The sequence below is a fragment of the Condylura cristata genome, unplaced genomic scaffold (assembly GCF_000260355.1).
Source record: "Condylura cristata isolate star-nosed mole 26May11 unplaced genomic scaffold, ConCri1.0 scaffold00008, whole genome shotgun sequence".
Classification (NCBI taxonomy): Eukaryota; Metazoa; Chordata; class Mammalia; order Eulipotyphla; family Talpidae; genus Condylura; species Condylura cristata.
Genome location: NW_004567109.1, coordinates 35842388 through 35866604, shown reverse-complemented (window position 1 = coordinate 35866604; position 24217 = coordinate 35842388). Strand labels below are relative to the sequence as shown.

At 42.4% G+C, this 24217-nt stretch overlaps 1 protein-coding gene across 1 annotated transcript in view; it reads right to left on the bottom strand.

Annotated features, from left to right (window-relative positions):
• Positions 1–3382: 3382 nt before the first annotated feature.
• INADL (InaD-like (Drosophila)) overlaps positions 3383–24217 on the bottom strand; it is a 250541-nt gene continuing 229706 nt past the window's right edge. Inside the window, exons 41-45 of the mRNA XM_012722487.1 lie at positions 23899–24021; positions 23057–23161; positions 11015–11121; positions 7983–8106; positions 3383–5369 (exon numbers count right to left, since the gene is read on the bottom strand). Coding sequence (XP_012577941.1) covers positions 5223–5369; positions 7983–8106; positions 11015–11121; positions 23057–23161; positions 23899–24021 — 606 coding nt within the window. The 3' untranslated portion in view covers positions 3383–5222. The remainder of the gene's footprint in view (positions 5370–7982; positions 8107–11014; positions 11122–23056; positions 23162–23898; positions 24022–24217) is intronic.

Below are 24217 nucleotides of genomic sequence, written 5' to 3'. Positions count from 1 at the left end.
CTCTATAACATGGGTCAGCCTCATCCAATATGCCGAAGGACTGAATAGAGCAAAGACAAGCTTCCCCCAGCAAGTGGCGCTTCTCCAGTATAGATTCCGTGGACTTTTCCTGCAGCATTTAGGTTGTGAACCTGCTAGCCACCATTTCAGATTTTGGAGTTGCTAGCCTTCCTCACTGCATGAGCCAATTCCTTATAATGAATCTCTTCACAGGCATATTATCCTACTGGTTCAGTATCTCTGGAGAATCATGACTGATACTGTGTCAGGAAATTTTTTTTTTGCTCCTAACCTTTTAAAATTGGTGAATTCTATTCTTTAGGGTATGGGGGGTACTGGAGCCTGTTTTCAGCTATTCTAAAGTTCCTGGAAAAAGCAAACAGGACTCTGAGTTGAGGGGAAATGAGTGACTGACTGATAGATATCCTTTACTCCACACCATTTCTTCTGCTCGCCCAGGAGAGGAAAGCTGGGCGTGAGCCCAATCAAGCAGCAGCTAGTGACACATCTATCAGCAACTTGGCCACCTTGAGAAGAATGCTGAGACCACCAGATGTCCAGGGAGGGCTGTCTTGAGAGTTCTTTCTAGAACATACAACTGCATGAACACCCAATAGTTTGGGTCTCCTTGGCTGCCATCCAAAAGATGTCTATTTTTGTTCCCTAGACTTCAACTTTTTATTTTGTAAGTGCCTGTGAAGCTGACATCAACTTAAAAAATTGGGGGCTAATTTAGAAATCATGTGTGAGTGCTATACAATAATTTGCTAAATTGAAGGATTCCTACTGTGGTTTATTGAAGGTTCACCTGCCTATAAACTCGCTGGGTGACGGGGCTGGCCACTTACTCCCATCTGTGAAATGGGGGTAATGATGCTGCTGAGTTGGGCTGCAAATTAGGTTGTTTCCCAGTGTTACTCAGACACTGACCCCTCCCCAAACAGGATGGGGGTGGAGGAAGAAGCAAGGGGAACCCAAAGAGGTAGGTCCTTCCTTCCAGACTTGGTGGGTGGCAATTTTAACAAGCATAGGAACTTACCTATGAGGTATATCTTGGGCAGTCACAGGTCTTAACCGTATGGTTTTTTGCACCTGCTTACCAAATCTTAAACTTTTATAGTGGTCTTAATGGGTTCAGTGTACCGTCCAGATGGTCTCAACACCACAAGCTGTGTCCCTTCTGGGGTCGGGAAAGCAAGTGGTATTCATGTTCTGAGAGGGGGTGGGGCCTCAAGTTGCTCAGGTCCAGTTTGTGGGTCACTTGGCAGACCCCTTTTCTTGATGACTTCCCCCAGCAGGTGGGTAGGGAAGACTCCAATATCGAGGCAGCCACCTTATCTAAAAATCTGATTGTCAGTGAGGGCCAGAGGATTTTTTTGCTCTGCCATAACTTTGTCCAGCACAGCATGACTTGACAGCAAACTCTTAGGGAGTCAAGACCAAAGCAGTTTTGTTTGCTAAAAGTGACTGGAAATACTATGGTGATGGCACATGGGTGATTTGGTGATAGGAAACCCTAGGGGATTGCAACTGGGATGGAAAAATGCACAAAAATGTGTAAAAATAAACTATTATAAAAAAAATCAAACAGCAAAAAAAAAAGTGACTGGAAATGCTTAGAAGGTAAAGATTAAATTCCTTTACACACACACACATATGTATAACTCTCTACTCTTTTAATTTATTTTGGTGCACTGCAGAGAATTTTTTTCAACTACTTAGAGAATCTGAAGATCGAAGTCAACCTGTCAAAAATTTAACATTTGCACCAAGCTGACATAAAACCAAGCTAAAAATTTGCTGTTCTAAAAAGTATTTTGTTGACTTTATTTTTAGAGATTTATTTATGTATGCATTCAGAACTGGGGTACAAGCCAGAGGTGTGTGTGTGGGGTGGGGGGAGGTGAGAGGATTCACAGTGGGGAGCAGAATAGGCAAATGTACTGAAATGCATTGCTTAAGGGAGCAGCATGTGGGTCAGCAGAGATCTGCCACACCATGTGGGTCACCTCCCTGGCTGGAGACTGAACTCATGCTGCAGTGGCCGCGACAGCCTCAAAGTGCTGTGCTTTAACGTGTTGTGCCACCAGGGAGGGCCCTGACTTTAATAGACAAATATAAAATATAAAGTTGTGGGAGAAACTGGGTCTAAAAAATTCCAGTTGCCTATGTGGTCTGAAATTCAATGTGTAAGGAAAGGCAAAGCGACTGTCTTCCAACGTAAGACCAGAGATCCCTGATCTGGTCTCTGCTTTCAAAGTTCTCATCTGGTGGGAGGAGGTTTTGATGAGGATGGGAGGAAGTGGGAGGAAGCTGAGCATGCTGGGTAATAAAGTAGCAACCTGCAATTCCAAACAGGTAAGCCTTTATGCCTGGCATATCCCCAGCACACTGGCTGGTTATAACCCTGGTTACAGCTCAGTCAGGGCCTTCAGCTGTGGTACAGGCTCCAGTTCTTCCACATCGTTACCAGCCACATCCTTGGCTACTTGATTCGGGCCAACAGTTCAGCGCTAAATCACTCTTAGAAATATTTATTTTTGGTCATTATTGAAGACATGATTCACCTGCCTATGCCTAGTATCAGGCCAAATGTAGAAATGGGACAAGAAGTTTATTGCTAATATTTATGCAGTGCTTCTAGGAACCAGGTATGTACTAAGGGCTCAGCTTTGCTTTTTCTCATCATAGCACTCAATGGCCATCCCACTTTCCAACTGATTAGAAAACTTGGCAAAGGTCCAGTGAGCCTAGTAAGTGAGGATTAGTAAGTCAGGACACAGACTCAGGCAGTGTGTGCCAGGTCCTGCCTTCTAGACTACCAGACTGGCTTCTTTGTAAAGCATGTATTCTAATGCCTGACCATGCAGTTGATGATTAATACATTAGACAGATATTAGTAGTTTCCAAGTTTAAACAGGACACTAGATAACCATGTGAAGTTTTTTTTTTCTCTATCAGGATACAAAATGCGGAGGAGAAAACACAATCAGATCGGACATCAATCCTTTTCATACCTAATGAGGCTCCATTTTTGCTTCTTAGGGAACACAGATCCATCCACCGGTTTTATTTTTCCTGGTTTGCTTTCCTCATGTTAACTTCAATCAGGGATATTATTGCTATACTTAAGTGGCCCAAATGTTGAGGCCAACACAATATATAAAACTGTAAAAGAACTCCTTTTACAAGTTTCCATCTTCATGTTCTAGTTTGTCAGCAAGTTTGGATGCAAATAATGCTTTGGGCAAGACAACTTTTTATTATTAGTTGTATAAACAGAGACGCACTTATGAGATGCATTCATTGCTGTCATCTTGCAGCATGGAGTATAAAGCATCACGATTCTTTGTCAATCGACTTTTAGTAACTTGACCTAAGTGAGTAATAAAGAAACCCCGAACTATGTATTATTTCAAAACTTGTATTTAATGGCCAGTCCATCAAAATCAACCAGAATCACATTTTAAAAGTATATATATATTATTTAAAGGTGCATTTTCAAGGTTTATTTGAGCTTCCTTTCTTCTTGGTTGCCTGAGTTGTTCTTGCATATACAGTGAACAGAACAACAGAACATTCTGAACTTGGTAACTTCTCAAGCACTGATAGACAAGATCTTAACAACTCTACCTATCTTGGACACATCAAACATTTCATAAGCCATGTTTAATTTCAGAAAACGTAATGCCAGTCATGAAAGACAGTTTTAACAGAAAATTTAGGCACCCTTTACTTTGGAATAGCCACAAAGTATTCCAGCAAGGGTTAATGCACTTTGTGATTACATCTACTCAAAGATAATTCTGAATTAAAATCTATACTTATTAAATAACATTTTAAGGTAGAGCCCATTGCATTTTGATGATTTCTGTGAACCATTTACAGCATTGTGTTTTAGTTAAGAATGCCAAACTAATTTCTAGTACTAATCCTGGTACTCATTTTTCATGGCACATTTTATTTAGAGAAGAACCTATTGCCTTCATTACAAGGACCTCCTTTTCTTCCTAATACCTGAATAAGATACCCCTAGCTGGTGTGGGTGGAGTTTAGTCTTGCAGTAATTTCTGCTGTTGTTGCTATGTTACTGTGCAAAACTGCAGCCTGGGGGAAGCTCTCTGGAGCACGGGGAACATTAGCTGAGCATTCCCATCACTGGTTCTAGGCTCACGTCATTTGCTTGGGCACTCAGGCCCAGTGAGCTGCCCCATTATGTTCCTGAAGTTGGTGTTGCTGACTGATCTGGTAATGGAGTCCAGGGGAAGGATGAGTAAATTGTCACTGTACTCTGTGCAAGGTCAAGGCCACCCAAGACTTTTCTGACTTGAGGCAAAACTTGCTGACCTTTGTACTTTCCACTTCTTTTTTGAAGACTGAAGGGTAAGGGTAATGCTTACTTGCTGTGATGCCATTGGCTTTCCAGACTTGACTATAATTTAGCACTGCTAGAATTCATAGATGCTAATTATTCCTGTTGTGAATAAGGTGCATTCGCCCAGTGGCATGCCATTTATGTAGCCAAGGAAACAATAAAGCATTTCAGAAGTTTTAGATGACAGTCTTCAAGTTGACTCATCATAGTCACCAATGACTAACTTATAAAGATCCACCCAGAGAAATGAATTTGAGACTTATTTGACTATAAGTCATACAGAAGAGAGCAGAGTAATTTCCCAAGGGAGGATTTTTGTATTTCATCATGGGGCTCACTGGTAAGTTAATTACACTGCTAATGTTTTTGGGTGTACTTGAAGAGAATTAGCATAAGTAAATCATGAGTGCAATGACAAGGTGCTTAACATTTGTTTCTGTTCATTGGATGAGAGCTGAGATTGCTGGCAGGCCTCTGGGTCAGCAGCAACCGGGAGAGAAGAGCATAAGGAGTGGGAGGTTGTTCATCCAGTTTCAGCAAAGGTGATCAAAACCTGTTACTTCTAGTTGATAAGCAACGATGTTAAATGCAAAATATGCAAGACTCATTCAAGTTAATTTTAGTAATTAACCTCAGTAGGAAGTGACTGAAGCTGGGAAACACTAGGAAGGTGGCAGTTGATTTGGAAAATTTACACAACACCCCAGCCACCTCTCCTGAGCAGAGGGCGTGGGGTGGAAAGAAGGAAGGTGCATTTCAGTTGAGGTTGCTTCTCATTCTCTTTCAGAACTTCCATCTTCCTACTGACATGCTACAACAATATCTGTCTTGTGATCAGGACACAAGCTCATGACAGCACGGTTAGGATTACAGTCCCCCTCTGGCGTTTTAAAATGGCCACAGCTTGGTCATGAGTAACACCTTCCAGGGGCTCGCCATTAACAGCTAAAATCTGATCACCCCGCTTCAATCGGCCATCATCTGCAGCTGCTCCCTGCAAATAAGAAACATTCCAGTTTAAGCCAGGGTGACACTGGTTCTATTCATGTAACATTAAAACCTCTAACTTGCATCTGATATGTATACTGTGTCACTTTAATACAACCAATTAAAGTTATTTCTAGGTAATGTTCTGAAATTGAGCAACTTTTAAAAAAGTGGAATATGTTATTTGAATAATTGTTGAATAGCAACTGATTAGCAATTGTTTCAATAACATACTGCCAGAAATGTACTGACATTCATATTTCTTTTAATACAAGTTGACCTTATTTCAATATTCAGTACTCAATGACATCTGAATGTCCTATCATGTTATATTCATGAATAGGTACTATACAAACAAAGGCAGAACTGAACCTGGTGTTAGTCTTATTGCCAATATTTACAGGACTCCCACTACATTAGTAAGCTATCAGATGATGGTGATTTGTCAAAAATAAGTGGTAGCGTCTAAATGGGTCGATTATATAGTAAGTGGCTTATATCTCAATAAAGTTATTCTACACATAAATACAGAGAACTATAAAATCTGTAAAATTCTGCAATATATTCAAAAGCATCAGCTTCATCTTTGTCATCTAATCAGGCTTCTAAATGACTAATTTTTTCCTCCATAAATGGCTACTTTTTTCATATCCTCAGTCACGTGTAACTCCTCAAAATGGCACAACGTAAATGAAATGAGGGCTTTTAAAATTCCAAAACTCAGTGTCTAAAAATGCTATGAAATATATCTGGCCAGGGAGGGTTGTGTAAGCCAGAGGTGTGGGGGGTGAGAAGATTCACCAGAGAGAGAGTGGGGAGCAGAACAGGCAGATATACTGAAACACACTGCTGAGCGGAACAAGGGTAAGACAGGAGAGGTCTGCTGTGCCAGGTGGGTCAGCTTCTTGGCTGGAGATGAAACTCCTGCAGTGGCTGCAGAGGGCTTCACAGTGCTGAGACTTAACCCCTTGTATCACCCATGAGGCCCCTTTTCGCTTTTTTTAAATTCAGGGCTTTAAATTTTTAGTGTTTCATTTTACAAAAAATGGTCCATTCCTTAAAAAATTACCAAGGATACTCAATATTTTTGTTACTACTTCTATCAGTGCTTCCTAAATGAGCACTTTCAGTGGGACCCTTGGACAGCATGTTCTGGGTGCATAGTCCTGCATTCCTTACTCGCACGACTTTGGTCCACTGTGACGGTGCAGGTTTCTTCTTAAAAACCCACAAGCACCACATGGCCGTTTACTCTCAGCTTTATGTTCTGGTGACTTGACAATAAAAGGTACCTGGCTCGGTTCCCACCAGTCTATGGGAGGGTGTAGGCGGAGAGCTGTACCTGGACAACTCTGGGCCTCAAGTCAACCCGTTCTCTCCCTGGATGCAGCTGATCTACCCACCATTATGAAGTGAGTGGCTGGCGACAAGCATTCTGGAGGGGTTTTATGGAGGCCAAGTTCAGATGGCAGGACTTGCTGAAATGTGGGGGCTAACTTTATAACCGTTCCATTATTCTTACACAGACACTCTGTAAAGCAGAGTATAACAATATCCTTCAAAAACATGATAATCACAACAACTGTTGGTGTGGTCTTAAGATGGTTTGTTCACCTGGGGAGTTTATCAGACCGGGCAGGAGAGTTGCCCAAAATGTTTCTCATCTGCCTTCCCGCTCTCCTTTTGCCTTCCCCTGACCTGCAGGTGTGTGTATGGGAATACCATGCCTTCACCTTATACATGCTAGGGAGATGCAAATGGGTGGGCAGACCGGTCTCTGCTTAATGTGTTCCAAAGGCAAATGCCATATGATTTAAGGATTATGCCCAGTCAGACTCAGGCTTAATGAACAGGTGATAGGACTTGGACAAGCCAAAGTGTAGTTGCATTGAGTGTATAGTACAGTTTTTAAAAAAGAGATGAAAACCTAATTAATTGCTTGTTTTGAAGATCTCTATTTCCTTAGGGAAAAAAAGCACTAGGAGGCTATTTGATCAATGAATGAACAAATGACTATGGTAAAAATAAAACCAATGAAGATTAAAATTGCAATAGCTATACTAAGTGCATTTCAGAGATCTTCAAAATTTGTATCAACATTAAATCCTGGGTATTTATTAACTAGATATATTGGAGTATCTGAAAGTGTATTGGAGTATCCTGCAAGTGCATTTCTCCCCAGCCTTAGCCTATCTGATGGGGCTGATTCTACTTGGGAAAACTTCGGAAGAGAGAAAATGCCTTCAGCTAACTCTGCCCCAAGGTTTCTGTGGTTTGCAGCTTCTAGGCAGGCAGGCTGCTCTGGCCCACAGCTGGTGACTTGCTTTAAGCCCGGCTTCCAGAGAGTGTGGCACTGCTCCCTACACTGTTATGTTGAAAGAAGATACTCTTTGAAATCTGTTAGTATTTGCTACTGTAAGTTAGTTGAAACAAAGTTCAACTTCTTGTGACTATTATCATAACTCTTCTTTCACAGCTTGGTGTGGAAATTTCCTACAGATTCAAATGAAACAGGCACACATGCACACATCCAGGTATACCCAAAGTAAAGCAAAACACTTAAAAAAAAAAACACCTCACCTATGTTAAAAAAATATACAGTAAAAAAGGAAAAAAATACCTTTGCAAATATAGTCTTGACATAAATTGGCAGGTCTCCATGGGGACTTCCAAAACCCCCTACAATACTAAACCCCAATCCTTCAGAGCCTTTCTCCAAAGTAATAATCTTAGGTGGAGGTGTTCTGAAAACACAATGCATGCTGTTTAATTCAGGAATAGATATCAAGAGGGAATTGCATTTTAATGGAAGAACAGATATCAGAGAGACTTTCACACTGTGAAACTGTGAAATTCAGTTTATCACATCCAACTCTCAGACAGGAATCTAGACATTTATTTTGAAATTTCTCCCATCATGCCATGAATGAACAATATTCTTGATGTTTTAGAAGTTTCTCTTTCATAAAGTTCACTATGTTCTAATTGAAAGTCATGATTTTGAAGTTGTCAAAGCACCCTTCTCCACGCTTAGTTTTAACCTGTAAATTCACTGTTTAAAGCTCAATGAAACTATATTTCCACCCTTGATGAGTGGGCATGGGGACCGAAAGGTGGGTCTCAGCCAGGCATCGTAGATCACCAGCCTGCAGGTGGACTTGGGTCCAGGCGGTGACGGCCGCCTGTTAGCTTGGCCAGTGGCTGGTCCTCCCGCCTCCTCATTCTTCCTGCCTCCCTAGGGAGAGTCACCATCTCCTTCACTGTGCTCCCAGGGCACAGTCCGAATGCCCCTCATGACCCTTGCAGTACTGGACTTACTTAACCCCCTTTCCGTTCTACCGACTCTCTAACTCAAGGGCACCTCTATATTTCTACAGGTTCACCAAGGGATGCCACAGTCACACTCCTCTTCTTGAGGATCCTGATTTTTTTTTTTTTGAAAATTTTTTTTTTGTAATTTGAAAATGTCATAGTCTTCTCAGTTCAGTATCTCCAGCACTACGCTTGGTGCTTCCACAAACTCAGGATCATGACCATGTATGTGAGAACCGCAATCCAGAAATCCAGGAAAGAAGAGAAACCAAGGGGCAGCAAATGGGTAAAGATAATTTGTTTCAAACGTACAATTTGGCTTTTCAAAGTTTCGTCCAGTGTGGAAGTCTTCTCCCAGAAACACATGCCTAAAAATTAAGTTACCTACATGGGCTCACGCAGTTTAATCTGAATGTAGCTAATGCCTTTTTTTTTTTTTTTTTTACTTCCAAATACCTTTGTCCAAAGGGCAAAAACCAGAGGAACCCTGGTACAGCAGACCCAGTGTTGCGTCTGCAGGAGGTTCATCTTTGAGCGCCACTGTGTCTCTGCTGTGTGGCTGCCTGCATGCCCGAGGGCGGCCATCTGACAGAAGTCATGGCCATGTTTGCAAATCAGGGTATAAGCAACCTCTAACGTGCTGCTCTGTGTGACTGGAACAGTCTTCCCTTTCTTCAGTTCCACCTTGCTTACTGTAGCGTTGATTTTCAGCTGTTTGTTGATGCACTTGCTGTTTGTTTCCAAGCAGGTAGCCACAAAATTTGCGGAGGGACTCTGCCATAAACTCTCAATTGTTCTGACAGCCACTCCCCTTTCTTCTATTTCATTTACACCTAGAGCAATTACACTCCCTATGAATCCCTTCACCTGTTTCTCAAGTTTGAATTCCTGGGACCCAGCACTTGTGCTGTGTCTGGCCTTAGGAAGGTGCTCAATAAATATCTGTTGAAAAAAAATGATGAATGACCCCTGATGGCTGAATGCCACGGAGTCGTGGGTAAGACTGTATCTCTCACCACTTTGGCTTTACCAAAAGCTCAGCAATGGCCAATGGCTGCACATGGCCTTGATTCATGTTTCCTTTTCAAATATAGACCCCATTTGCAAAGATAATGACAGGGGAAACTTGATGTCCAGACACTGTTTGACAGCAAGCCCCTAGCAGCCACCAGGTCTTTAGAGACCTTCATCATTTTGCCAGTTCACAGCGTGAGACCCTTTCTCAGGGGAAGAGGGCGGAATGACACCCCGCTCCTCAGCTGGCAGCATCAAATGGGTTTGTCCACTGATCTTATTCAATATACTTTCATAGAGAAGACTAGCAAAAAAAGTCTCCAAGCATTAACCAATCGTTATAAGTGATTTTTAACATTCCTTCAGTTAATCATACCCAACCTGCCAGGAGCTATGGAGGACAGCAAGTGACCAGGATGACCAGGGCACCTCTATATTTCTACAGGTTCACTAAGGGATGCCACAGGCACACTCCTCTTCTTGAGGATCCTGATTTTTTTTTTTTTTAAGGAAAAGGCCACTGTAATTTGAAAGTGTTAGACTTCTGGCTTGCATTGATTATTTTCATAATGGGCAAAAAAAAAAAAATACAGTGAGCCTTAGTTTAATATTCTTTCCTCAAGAAAAACAATCTCAAAGATGTCATCTAATTCAATGACCTAGCAAGAAAAAGTTGGCAGTGGCTATGTGTATCAGAGCTTCCAATGAGCCACTCAGATCAGTTAACAAACATTTACTGAGCACCTACTAGTGACCAGGCACTGGCGGTACCAGAGGGAATGACATTATGCAGCACCTCTCCAAGTGTGGGGCCTCTGTGTCTCTGCAGTAGAATCACGGTGCAGAATCCCACGCAGGGCACCCATCATATTCTCTGAGGACGGCGCCAGCGAAAATGGCACTTAGATTATTTTTATGCACATTCTATTTGAGAAACAATGCTTTATGGAGCAGCTTTCACTGGAATGACTGGCTAGTGGAGAACATTAGAAAGCGAAACAACAGGATTTAATTCCAGCACAAGATTTAGCCTAGAAAACATGCTCCTTGCATATAAAGCAGGGTGTGCCTGGGTTGTAAACCTGAGGTTGAGGGTTCAGGCAGTGAGCTAGAGTGACCTGATGCAGTGCAGGCCCCGCTAAGGACTCATGTCATGGAACAAAACCTGGGGAAAGTGAGGAAACTCTGGAGCCTTCCTGGGGATCCTCAAGGGAATGGGTAATGTGTTCTTCCCTTCCTCTCCTTTAGAAAGCACCCTAGAATCTTGAAAGGTCTCACTGAGCCCTCCCCCAAATAAAAGAGCCACTGTGCAATTAGAATACTCACTCGGTGTCTTCTGGGGGGTGGTCAGCAGTGGGTGGACCGAGATGGTGGCCGGTAGACATGCTTTCGAGCTGAGTTGCTATAGCGCTTATATTGGTATCTGCTACAACCTGGTGGGGGGTGTGGGGGGGAGAGTTAAGGCAAGAAAATCCATTATGAGTCTGAGAGAATCAGCAAAACCATGCTCTATTCATGCTCAGTCTTAGTCTTCATTTAATTCAACCTATTGGTACCATTTGATACAATAGATTATTCTGTTTTTGTCTTCTTCCTTAGCTTCTAAGACACCATCTTAACCAGTTTCCTTTCTAGTTTCTGGCTTTTCTTCTTATCTCCCAAAACTTTGTCAGTGCCACAGGGCTCAGTCCTTGAGCTTTTTATCAGTACCATCTAGAGTATTCCTCTAATTATCTCATCAATTCAAATCCATTTATGTAGTGATAATGTCTTCATCTGTATCTCCAGCACCGCCTGGTAGATCCAATCATCAACTCTGACATCTCTGGGTGATGTCTGCTGGGTATCTCAAGCCCAGCGTGTCCCCTCATAGCCTCATACTCACAGCCTTCCTCATCTCAGGTAATTCCAACTTCGTCCTCCTAGTTTCAGCAAGCACCTTGGTGTCACCCTTGGCTAGTCCTCTTACAGCCCACATCTGAGCCTCATAAAACTCTATCAGTCCTTTTTCAAAACCATTTCTTATCTGAATTTTTACAATAGCCTCTGCACAGGTCTTCCTGTGCCAACCCCTACCCCATTTACCCACAGTAACCAGAATAGCCCTGTTAAAATACAGCAGCTTGTTTTACTCTTTTGCTTAAAATCATCCCGAGGATATCGATTCCCTTGGACCACAAGCAGGCAGTCCTCACTATGACCTTGACCATCATGTGTGGATGACCCGCCCTTCTCACGCTCTCCTCTGTGCTCACTCTGTTCCGGCCACACAGCCTCAATTTTGCTCACGCCTGCCGGACCACCTCACCACTCTGCAGCTGCCGTGCCTTCTAGCTTCAGCACCTGCATGGGTAGCTCCTTTACCTCCCTTAGGTCTATTTTATAGACACCTTCCCTGACCTCTCTAACCAGAATTTCTACCCCCCACGTGGCCAGCATTTCATACCCGCTTTCCTGCTTTAAGTCTCCTTCTTGCCACCACCACTACCAAATGAATTGTATATATTTTACCTTACTTATCTTACTGTCTATCACTTATATTAGAATATAAAGGAGGAAGCTTGTTTTGTTCACGACGATATCCCTATTATGTATGGACAGTGCCTGGCATATAGTAAAAGTCTTCCACAAATATTTGGTGAATGAAAGAATATCCCTGACTCCTTCTGACTTTCTTTTTAGTGGCAATAAACACAAATATATATATAAATATAAAAGACATTTAGACACTGACTTTGCATTTGTACTCTGCAAGAAAATATTCCAAAGCTTTAAAGAAATAGGGTAGCTATGCTCTGACAGTTCATACTGGGACCTGCAAAGGAGTTCTGTAGTTCATTTCCGCCACTTAAATGGTTCTGCACTTGAGTGTCAGCTACCTCATTTGTTAACTGGAAAGCATAAAGCCGGCCTTATCTTCTCATCCCATTTACCAAAGCTTATTTTCAGGTGCTCCTGGGCTACCCCACTTCTGACCAACAGCTCTCCTAGGTCATACATAGTATTTGATGTACAAGTGCAGAGTGAAGGTGCTTAGCTTGTCTTGACTGCAGTACCAGGATGAGCCAGCAGAGGGCAGAGCTGGCTAAACCTATAAATAATGCATTTATTACAACAAAAACAATAGGCTGGCCCAGCTGGCTTATAACACATTTTGGATGAAGCACTCTAATCTGGGACAAAACACTGCCATGTGCAATGTACAAGATCTTCTGGAAATACCATCATATAAAAAATTGAACAAACTGGGAAAACATGTAAGATAAGAGACAAGGAAGAAATGAGAGATTCTCTCCTCCATTTATACCACCGGTTCCTTTGGTTTCCTCCATGACAGTGTGTAGCTGTCTTTGCATGTGATCTCTGTAATCTTACTCATCTTCATAAACCCACTCCCTTCCAGCTTCTGCCCATCACCTGGCCAAACTTCCACGACAACAATCCCTGGTTTTCCTTCTGCTGCTGTGGCCCATGTTTCCATCATTTAGCGATTCCTTTCTAGTCACCGCTTGTAGCTTGGTTCTGGGTCCACTTCCAACTTGCACATTCCGGCCTAGCAGGTGATGCCATATATAGTCCCGCAGCTTTCAATGTCAACAACATTGGAAGTTCCCAGACTAGTTGCTATATTGAACCACCAACTTAGTTCTCTGAATACCATTCTGATATCTCTTGCTATCACCTGCCATTGGTACTTCCCCTCCAAGTCCTCTGAATTCTACCTCCAAAAGATTTCTTAAATTTGTTTACTTCTCAACTCTGTGGTGACCTCTATTGATCTCAAGTAACCAAAACCTTGGTTAAGGAAGAAATCCCCACATATCCCTTTCCAATTTCTCACCCAGATAACTGTATTACCATCTGGTTCCTTTTACAGTAGCCCCTCTTATCTGTGGAGGATACATTCCAAGCCCCCCAGTGGATGCTTGAAACCTCCGATAGTACTGAACCCTGTATATACCATGCTTTTCCCTGTACATACACACCTATGAGAGCTTAATATATAAATTAGGCATAGTCAGAGATTAATAGCAGTCACTACAATATACTGTTATATAAGTTATGTGGGTGCAGCCATGCTTTCAAAATATATTGTACATAATATCTCCAGCCTCTGTTGACCTCAAGTAACTGAAACTATAGAAGAGGAAAAGGCTTATCCCGTTCCAGTCTCTCACCCAGACAACTGTCAGTTATCTTTTTGAATACAAATGGACAATGGCACTCCCTTGCTTAAAACCATTCATTGATCTCACTGTTGTGAAGCAGAATCCTACCTGTCCACACAAAGGCCCACCTCTAGCCTCCAGTCTAATCCACATTCCACAATTCTCAGACTGGAATACCTCTCCCTCAAACAGCAGAACAAAGTCACTTTTGAATTAACACTCCTTCTTTGGCTACCTGTGTTTGAATGAATTAAAGCTTGCCTATGTAGTAGGAATTAGGGGACTTGCTTTTTAAAATTTTTATTAAGAAGAGGGAGACACTTGGAGGTTACAAGGAGATTGATTTTCGGTACTTTCAATGAGAAAAAAAGTCAAAGCAATTCCAGAGCAGAATGGCATAAATTGGTCGGGATTTAAATAGAGGTTCAAAAGCCACCCATTGGGAATGTGGTGAAGGGATTACTATGCTTGAGGGGAATGTGACTGTGAACTGTCAGCTGACCATGAAACAGAATATCCAGTGTGGGGCTGCAGAAGCTCAGCAAACTTTTGAATTTTCTAAAGGACCTTCCAGTGCCAAGATTTGACGGCAGCCTTCTCTGCTCTTCACTTGCTCAGTTATGCAACATCCAGCAACACCACGACTATATAAACCGAGCACTAATTTTATGCTAAGTTCTCTTCTGTGCCACTAAACAGGTAGGTAGCATTGTTATTCCTGTATTGGAAACTGGAGTTGAGTTTTCCCAAAGTCAGGTTGTGAGAGTGAAGCCTGGTTCAAGTCCAAGCCGTTTTACTCTAAATCTTATGCTTTTAATTGTAAGTGACATAGAGCAATTGCCTGGTCTGAGGGTACAAACTTGTCTTGGACTCTCACAACCGGGCAATTTGTCTTACAATGGATGAGGTTAAGCACGGAGTGGAGGAGCAGGAGAGCTGGGGAGATCACTGCACAGCAGCTGCAGCTAGAGCAAGAGATCATCCCGGCACATGCTGGACATGTGGGAAACTCCGCTTCCACCTCAGGGTGCTCCAAAAAGAGGACTTACATGAAAGTTCTAGGAGGAACCCCTTTAACTTTGAAAATCATATTTCTGTTTGGGTACAGTAAAAATTTGTATCAAGCTTGAAAAAAAAAAATAGAAAACGTTGGCAGCAGCATCTTACTGAAAAAAACACATTTCTCCAAAACCTGAAGGTCTTGTTTTCACCTCCAATACTTCTTTCACCACAAGAAGTATGCCCTCCCAGGTGGGGCAGCGGGTTAGGACACAGCACTGCAAGCTAGTGGCAGCTACTTCAGTGCAAGTTCAATCACTGGCCCCGATGTGACCACATGGCGCGGCAGACCTCTCCTGACCTGCCTGCTGCTCCCCTCAGCAGTGTACTTCGTAGATCTGCCTGTTCTGCTCCCCACTTAGTCTCCGGTGAAGCCTCTCACTGCCCCAACACCTCTGGCTTCTACCCCAGTTCTGTACGCATAAATAAATAAACCTTTAAAAAAAAAAGTACCAGGACCCACATAGCCCCCTCAGAGCTGTCCAGGCTCCTGTCTATTCTGTAGGATGGTAACCAAGGTGGCTGGTGGGAGATAGGAAGGATTTTCATCCACATTGAGGTCTTTTGCAAGGAAAACAAGGACAGCACAAGTCTGTCACCCCTAGAATGACTTTACAGCCCCAAGGTGTTTACATCAATCATCTTGGTCTCAGCTTGGATTGGTCTTCCCAGGGACTGATTTGTGAAAGGGGATAATCTGATCTCGGAAGGGTGTGTTCCTGCAGCTGGAAACAAGTTCAAGGAGATGAGGTCTAAGTCTTGAGTCAGCCCTGTGTGTCTGAACTGCTTTTTACCTCATCAACACTCGAGCCCTGAACAACATGGAGGTAAGGCCAGGGAGGTCTGTTTTTTTTTTTTTTTAAAGATTTATTTGTTTATGCATACAGAACTGGGGTACAGGCCAGAGGTGCGGGGGCGGCGAGAGGCTTCACCAGAGACAAAGTGGGGAGTAGGACAGGCAGATTGACAGGTACACTGCTGAGGGGAGCAGAGGGGGACCAGGAGAGGTCTGCGGCGCCATGTGGGTCACCTCGGGGGCAGGCGAGGATCAAACTCATGCTGAAGTGCTGAAGTGATTTTAGCTTCTTAATGTTTTGCTTTAACCCACTGCACCACCAGGGAGGGCACTTTTTTTTTTTTTTTTTTTTTTTTTTTTTTAAGGGTGAAGGCCAACAGGCTAATGAGACATTTTTCTTTTTCTGAAGTCACCCTTGAATTTCTGGTTAACAGGTTGCAACAGTTGTAAACTCATTAGACACTTAATGAAAGTTATTTGTTCTCTCACATCTTTGCCTGACCTTTTTAGGGTCAAACACTTAATAAGTGTCTTCAGGTGGAGAGAACAACTACTGAATTAAAGAAAGAGGAGGAATCCCAGCCACCTGAGGAGAGGACAACCACTTGTCTGAAGGGAGAGAAGAGAAACCCTCCACCCGAGGAAAAGCAGACTTGTGAAATGAAAGAGGAGGAGGAAACCCCTTGTCCTGGTGAGGGGGGAACTCATGAAATGAAGGATGCGGGGCAAGCCATATGTTTTGAGCCTGAGAAACATGAACTTGAGAAACAAGAGCAGACTTTGGAATCAGTCGAAGAGGAAGAGCGGATAAGCATGTTTCCCCCGCCTAATGCAGCTCTCCTTTTACCTGTGTTCCCCCCTCCAACTGTCCCCACCCCGGAGTCCACATTCCCCCCTCCAACTGCCCATAATCTGGAGTCCGCATTCCCCCCTCCAGTTGCCCTGACCCCAGAGGCTGCGTTTCCCTCGCCAACGGCCTCACCACTCAGCCCTTGTTTACCCTTTCAACTGCTCTTATCCCTTGGTCCCACACTCCCTCCTCAAAAGTACACGTTTGATAAACTTTCTGAGTAATAAATTGTAAGTCTTTATTGCACAGACCCTCGGATGAGTACCTTTCCCCAAACATCTTTAACCTTAAAGTTTTAAGCAGAATCTAATGAAGTCAGAATATATTGACTTTAACATCTGCTTAAAAAAATACAATGGCGGGCCCTCCCTGATGGCGCAGCGGGTTAAAGCACAGGACTGAGAATCTAAAGCCGCTTCCTCATGAGTTCGATTCCCGCCTGCCCCAGAGGTGCAGAACATGGCGTGGCAGACCTCTCCTGACCTGCCCGCTGCTCCCCTCAGCAGTGTATTTCGTTGATCTGCCTGTTCTGCACTCCACTCTGTCTCTGGTGAATTCTCTCACCCTCCACATCTCTGGCCTGTATCCCAGTTCTGTATGCACAAATAAAATAAAATCTTTAAAAAAAAATGGCTTAGAATGGTGAATGTTGTACCTTTGGATTAAAATAAGGATAAAGTGACTTTCAGCCACAAGTGGCATAAACCTCAACTGACACTTTCTATTTTTAGCATCTTCTGTCTATTATAAAGTAATGAAATACTGATTATTTAAAGGTTACCACTGGCCACCTGCAGTTTCACTAGACATACCTTATTTAATCTTCATGGCAGAGCTCTGATCACTATTGAGAGGGACATGGAGTTATCCCATCACTAAGTGACTCAAGTGTGTACCTCCTCACGTGAATACCTACCTATTTTACCAGGTCTTCATTTCAACTCAAACCTTTAGTTCCTGGACCCTTTCCTGGAGCTTATCACCTTCCTGCATCACTTGACTTCCTAGCCATCGGGAGGCCCACATATCACCTGGCTATATGTTAGATCCTTTGGTGGACTTTAAAATATCCCAGTATCCTCACATCCCAATTAAATCTGGGGTGAGGGAACTGGTATTGGAATAAGCAATTTCATTGTATAGTCAGGGTTAAAAATTATGACCAGGCCCTCCCTGGTGGTGTAGCAGGTTAAAGCACAGCACTAAGAAGCTAAAGCCATTTCAGCATGAATTCGATCCCCAGCCCTGGAGATGATCCACATGGCGTGGCAGACCACTCCTGACCTGCCCACTACTCCCCTCAGCAGTGTACTTCATTAATCTGCCTGTTCTGTTCTCCATTTTGTCTCTGGCGAAGCCTATGGCTCCCACACCTCTGGCCTGTACCCCAGTTCTGTATGCTTAAAAATAAATAAATCCTTAAAAAAATTATAACCTAAAGCTTTACTTGTAGGTGTGTTCAGTGCTTGCCCTGTATGTACCCTCCATCACATAACTTTTCAATTCCTAGTCCCATCTCTCTTTCTTCCCTACTGAAATTCTTTTTTTTAAAAAAGATTTATTTATTTATGTATACAAAACTGGGGTACAAGCCAGAGGTGCAGGGGCAGCAAGAGGCTTCACGAGAGACAGAGTGGGGAGCAGAACAGGCAGATAAGCAAGTACTCTGCTGAGGGGAGCAGCGGGCGAGACAGCAGAGGTCTGCTGCACCAAGTGGGTCACTTCCCGGGTCGGGGGTCGAACTCCCACTGAAGTGGCTGCAGCTGTGGCTAGCCTGCAGTGCTGTGCTTTAACCCACTGTGCCACTATGGAGGGACCCTGCTGAAATTTTTATGGACTAAATTGGTAACTGTTGGTTTGTACTCTGTGAGTTCTTTTCCTTCAACTTGGCTCAGCAACAAGTTCAACATGACTAAACAATCAGGCTTGGTTCTGGGCCAGGCCCTAGGCCTGCAGCACAGACCTGTTTTAGTTTTGGCTAAATGCATGGTATAGGGGAAACTGGTGTCTGGGAACACCCTATTCTTGGTTGGAGAGCTGCTTTAAAAAAAAAAATTTATTTATGCATACAAGAGCTGGGGTGCAGGCCAGAGGTGAAGAGGTGAGAGGACTCACCAGAGACAGAGTGGGGAGCAGATCAGGCAGATCCACTGAAATACACTGCTGAGGGCAGCAGCGGGAGAGACAGGAGAGATCTGCTACGCCATGTGGGTCACCTCCCTGGACAGAGGTTGAATTTGTGCTATAGTGGCTAGCAGTAGTAGTAATGGTGCTGTGTCTTTAAGCTCTGCACCATCCAGGAGGCCCTGGAGACCTTTTAAAAAAAGAATTCTACAAAATATTAGAGGATGAGAAAGGGGTAAGGAGGGTATTTTAGGCATAGAGAAGATCATGTGTCAACCTGTACTCATCCCTAAATAATGCACTACCACTGTGGGTCTCAGGGTGGTCTCTGAACTAGCTGCATCAGCTTACCTGAGAGCTTGTCAAAAATGCAAATGCTTGAATCTCACTTTAGTCTACAGAATCAGAGACTGGAAGTGGGGTCCCTTCAGGTGATTCTGGAGTGTGGTACAGTTTGAGAAACAGTGCTCTCAAATATCAAAATCTGCTTTGTTTTTAGAAAAGGGTCATCCAAAAAGGATGAGACTCAAATTTCCTGAAAATATTCTTACCATCTTTTTCAAAGATATCAACCCTACTTTTTCTTCTTTCTTCCTTACCCCCAATAACTCTCTTGATCTACCAACTTGCCACCTACTCAGAAGGAAATCTGTTCTTTTAAAAATTGACAGTATCTTAGCTGTCAGTTATAGTGTAAAATTATATTCTACAATTTTACTTCTGCCTCAGTGCTAAGTATGCTGCACTTGACATTTTTTCCCCTCTTTCTTTCCTAGACCTGTATTCTTGGCTAGTGGTTCTTTTTAATTATATTTGCTTTTTCCAAGATATTTTTGTGTATGCACATGATAAAAAATTAAACAGTATAGTATATAATAAAACCTCCAACATTCTCACTCCCTGGAGAACCACTGAATATTTTCTGATTTTAATTTTAGAGGTACAAGCTCATATGCTTATAAGCCTATTTTGAAATTTATTATCTTAATGTCTATATCTATATTTTAACTGATGAAAACCGTTGCAAACTTTTCCATATATTATTTTTATGTTCTACTTGTTTCCTATGTTCTTTAAATATACTTAAGCTCTGTTGTTCTAAGTTTCCAATAATCTCTTTTCTCTTTATTTTCTTAAAGATATAACTCTCCTATATTATCATCTTTACCAACATATCCCAAATTCTCACATTATTAATATTCCATGCATGATGGTGTTTGGTTGTATAGGTTTGATTATTATGACTTAGAATGTTTATAGAACATTCTAGACTACTAGAACATCTGTATTTTTTGAAAACTCTTGATACAAAAAGTTTTATCTATACCTACGTGTATAGCAGCACTGTTCACAATTGCCAAGTTATGGAACCAGCCCAAGTGACCTTCAACAGGTGAATGGAGAGAGAAACAGTGGTGCATATACTCCACAGAATATTACACAGCAGTGAAGAAAGATGAAACAGTGGTATCTGGGACAACATGGATGTACCTTGAAGTCAGTCAAAAACTCAAAGATCAGGTTAGTTTCACTGATCTATAGAAAATAAATACCCCTCCCCCAAAAAAGCATATTATAGGAAAAGAATAGAAGGAATAAAATTAACTCAGCAAAAAGAAGATAATGGTTACCAGAGGGGTTTGCGGCAAGGGTAGAGAGGATGGGGGAGGCAGGAAGATGGGATAGGTGCACATGTGGTTTGCTGGTGGGGGAAAAATACATTTACTGTTGTGAGAGCATGTTCGTGCTGAATGATGCCCTCAAAGGGTCTTCCAAACTGCTCTGTAGACAGACACTTATTTCATTCCATGGTCTTAGAATCCTTCTCTCACCCTTTATACTTGTTGATGGCCCCAAGCCTGGGTCCCTGTCTTTGCTTTCACGGTTTTCATTCACTTACTCAACAGTATCTGTAAAGTTTAACATTCCAGGCAATAGGTACGTCAACACTGAAAAGCCTCTGATGGCCGTATTTACCTGTTTCCAGCATTGACACCTTTCTGAGCATCTGCAGTGCACGGCAGCCCCACCTGATGTCTCAAGCTACAATATTTTCTTCCCTCCCAACATAGTCCTCCTGTCCCCTAATTACCTCAATCCATGCCTTTGCTTATGCTCTAAAATGTTTGGAAAATCTCTTAGTTGACCCAGAACAGGTCCCTTAAGTCCCAATAGTGATAAAGATACCTGATAAACTTACTATATTTAATTTCTAAGTTCTCAAAGAAAGATATAGAAAGAATGTTTGTCTTCTAGCAGAGTCTGGGTTACTTGATTTTGTCCCCAAAAGTACGATTTATGGTAATTCCACAGACAAAAGCTGAACAGGGCAAACTACAGAAACAAATATAATTGTGAACATTTAAATAATTCTCATAGACAAATTAATCCCCAGTGACCAATCTATAATTGGAAATAGGAAGTTATCAGATTTTAAGGATAGAAGTATCTACCTTCTTACTACACCAGAAATAGCAATTTAAACCAATGGAGAAACTTCCAAAAGTGCTGCTTGTCTCTTCCGCTCTTTTCTCCTCTTCAGCCTACAGTGGGCTGACCCAGACCTTAAGCTTCCCTGTGCAATCAGCACTTGCCAACCGCTTGGCATGATATACCCAAGTCTTTTCCACATCATCAGACACAATTATCTGACCTTTCCTCTTTCTGCCAATGAGGCTGGCTCACCTGATAATAAAAATAATCGCCTAGTGACAAGTCAGCTGTGATACTGTTTTGCGGGTACGACTCCATGCACATTGTTTTAATTAAAGCAAATACACTAAAAAAAGCTGTCAGAAGCAGGACAGAAGAATTTCTTGTGTTTTGCGTCTCAAGCTTCTGGTGGCACATATACTTCATACCTATAACCTTACAGATTTCAACTGAGAAAATCCCAAACAATTCCATTAACCTTTTAACAGCACATGATAGAAAATAACATCATTAACTAGTATGACCCAATGTCATTTACTTTTTAAAATACATAAATAGAAAAAAATCAGAATCTCCTTTAAAGTCTGTTACCATGGAAATTTGGTTGAATGAGTACTAATTCTATATGAGAGCACATAGATTCGGTTTCCTTTATATTCCTGAATATTTTATATTTAGCTAACATTACACTTTTAAATGTATCTTCTCATTTCTTTGTGCAGGTGGGGCTGAGCAAATTATAGGAGTGTATGAAAATATCAGTAAAACCAAACTTTGCTACGGGAAACATCTTTTCCCCCTCTTGATAAAGTTATCACCTGAATGAGCTCCCTCCTAAAATTCTGTGTAATTCCTGGATCACTGGCTCTAAGGCAGAAGTTTCACATGTAGGACCCGAGGGCTCAGCAGCTAACAGGAAAAGGGTGGAGGTTAAGTGGAAGTTTTCTATTAAAGTGAGATTGGGAACTGAGGGAAGTCCAGTTTCTGTTTTACAGAAACCAGGTCATTGAATGGTCTGTGGCCTATCACAGACTCCCTTGAAATTCCTACCAGGACTGGTACGAGTCCCTGTATTGGTGCAAAGCCCATTTGCTTATTGAACTGTGGACTTAGGCCTCTGAGATGTGAGGTTCCAGCATCACACACTGGTTTCCCAAGTGTAACGGTTTTTCAATTGGAAGTCACTGTGTTAAGGGTGAAATGACCTGTGGGGCTGACTTGCCCTCTCAGGTCCTAAGGGTGGGTTTTTTCTTTTTACCTATACACCATTGTATACTACCTCTACAGAAGTATGCTTATTTATCCACACACCACTCATCGCCAACCTGTCATCTCTCCCTCACAGCACAATGCTATCTCAGGGACGAGGAGGGGTAATGGCACATTTTGTTTTTATTTTCTGGTATAGTTGCCTGTGCCTTTGGGCAGCCCTCTTGGGGACCGCAGCTGATAAATAATTGTCTGCCTTAGCGGATGACTACTGTGCTGTGAGAATTTAAGTGTCGGCAATCATTTATGCTACAGGAGAAAGAACATTGTATTTTTCCCTTTTTTTAAGTGGGGTGGGGAGGGAGGAAGAAACAGTGCTCGGGCAGTTCAGTAACAGTTTTTGGGCATAAGAAAAGAAATCATTTCCTACTCCTTGCAAACTTTGATTTACAAAAGAACGCTGGAAGCTAAAAGCCTTGTTGATTTATCATGTGAAGCAAAGAGTAATTTTTCTCCCCTTGTTATGCTTTCATATAATCATGCTCACTGCCTGTATGGGTGGCATTAAAGAATTTCTGAATAAAAATAATAATTTCTTGCTTTCAACCTTCATAATTCACATCAGCAAGCACCCTGCTGGCGGTGATGCCTCCTGCCAGTGACGCTCCATCCCTTCTGGACGCCACTTATCTGCCTCGCACAGCTGCGAGTCCCATTGATCACAGTACCTGCAGGGTAATGCACCCGTAGGCGTTCTTCAGCAGATTAACCACATCGGCGTGAGACAGCCCATCCAAAGGCTGCCCATTAATGCTGACAATCCGATCTCCAACCTGCAAGTACAAAAGTGGTGGAAAATCACTATCATTAAGAAAAATTAAATTTGAGGAGAATGCTTAAAATTCTTTGTGAGTCCCATTTCCTATTTGTGGCTATTGTGAAGATTTTGTTTCTACGGTAGGTACGTGTTTAAGAAGCTTGAGGAATTTTTATGGTTTTGCCCAACTACAGACCAATCAGAGAAACAACGAGGGGGTCAGATTTGATTATTAAAAGGCGCAGTAGGCCTCTTTTGTGTGTTGGTAATCCTGGTGTTTCATATATCCATTTGCCAGTAATAGTGGGGTGCACAAATTAACTGTTCAATAAAGCTCTAATGAGGGAACCAAGTGCTTTCTGCTTTCTTTTTCTACCTAAGTTAAGATTACGGGGCAGTGGAGGTAAAAATCATAAGAATGTTGACTTTTTTTTTGGTGAAGGAAGATTGTGAGGTCAAATTTCTTTTAGGTAAAATTTAGTTTTGGGTGTAATGAGGTGCTAAAAATGGTATGGAAGGCGTTGCAAGTGAACTGCAATTTCTTTCATTGAGAAGCTTTGAAACAAACAATAATATTTTTATACTCGCAGAGACCTAATGAATTTCAGGTATCAGCTTCCTCCAGCGCACTGTGCTGTCAGTTTGGGTCTCTGAGGGTTGCTGAATTCCAGCTTTAAACATGGTGCCCTTGTTGGCCACCTTTTCTCCCCTTGCCACATGCTGCTAGCATCCCACCAATTCCCTCTTACTTACTTTAAGCTTCTGTGTACGTGCTGCCACGCCACTGGCCTGAATCATGGCAATAAATATTGGGATATCTCCTAAGGGACTTCCTTTTCCTCCAGCAATGCTGATTCCCAGGGCATCACTGAGCTCCTAAAGAGGAAGGAAAACAAGTGTATATATGTAATAAAGGACCAGCACCCTCTTGTCCCCAGATAGCAATTGAGCAAAATCTCTTCCTCATGCAGGAGGCCAGGGAGACAAAAAGAGTTAACTGTAGTAGCTTTGGGCTCAGAAGACCTGCATTTCAGCTCCAGCATTAGAGGTTCAGGGTCTTTGGGAAGTTCCT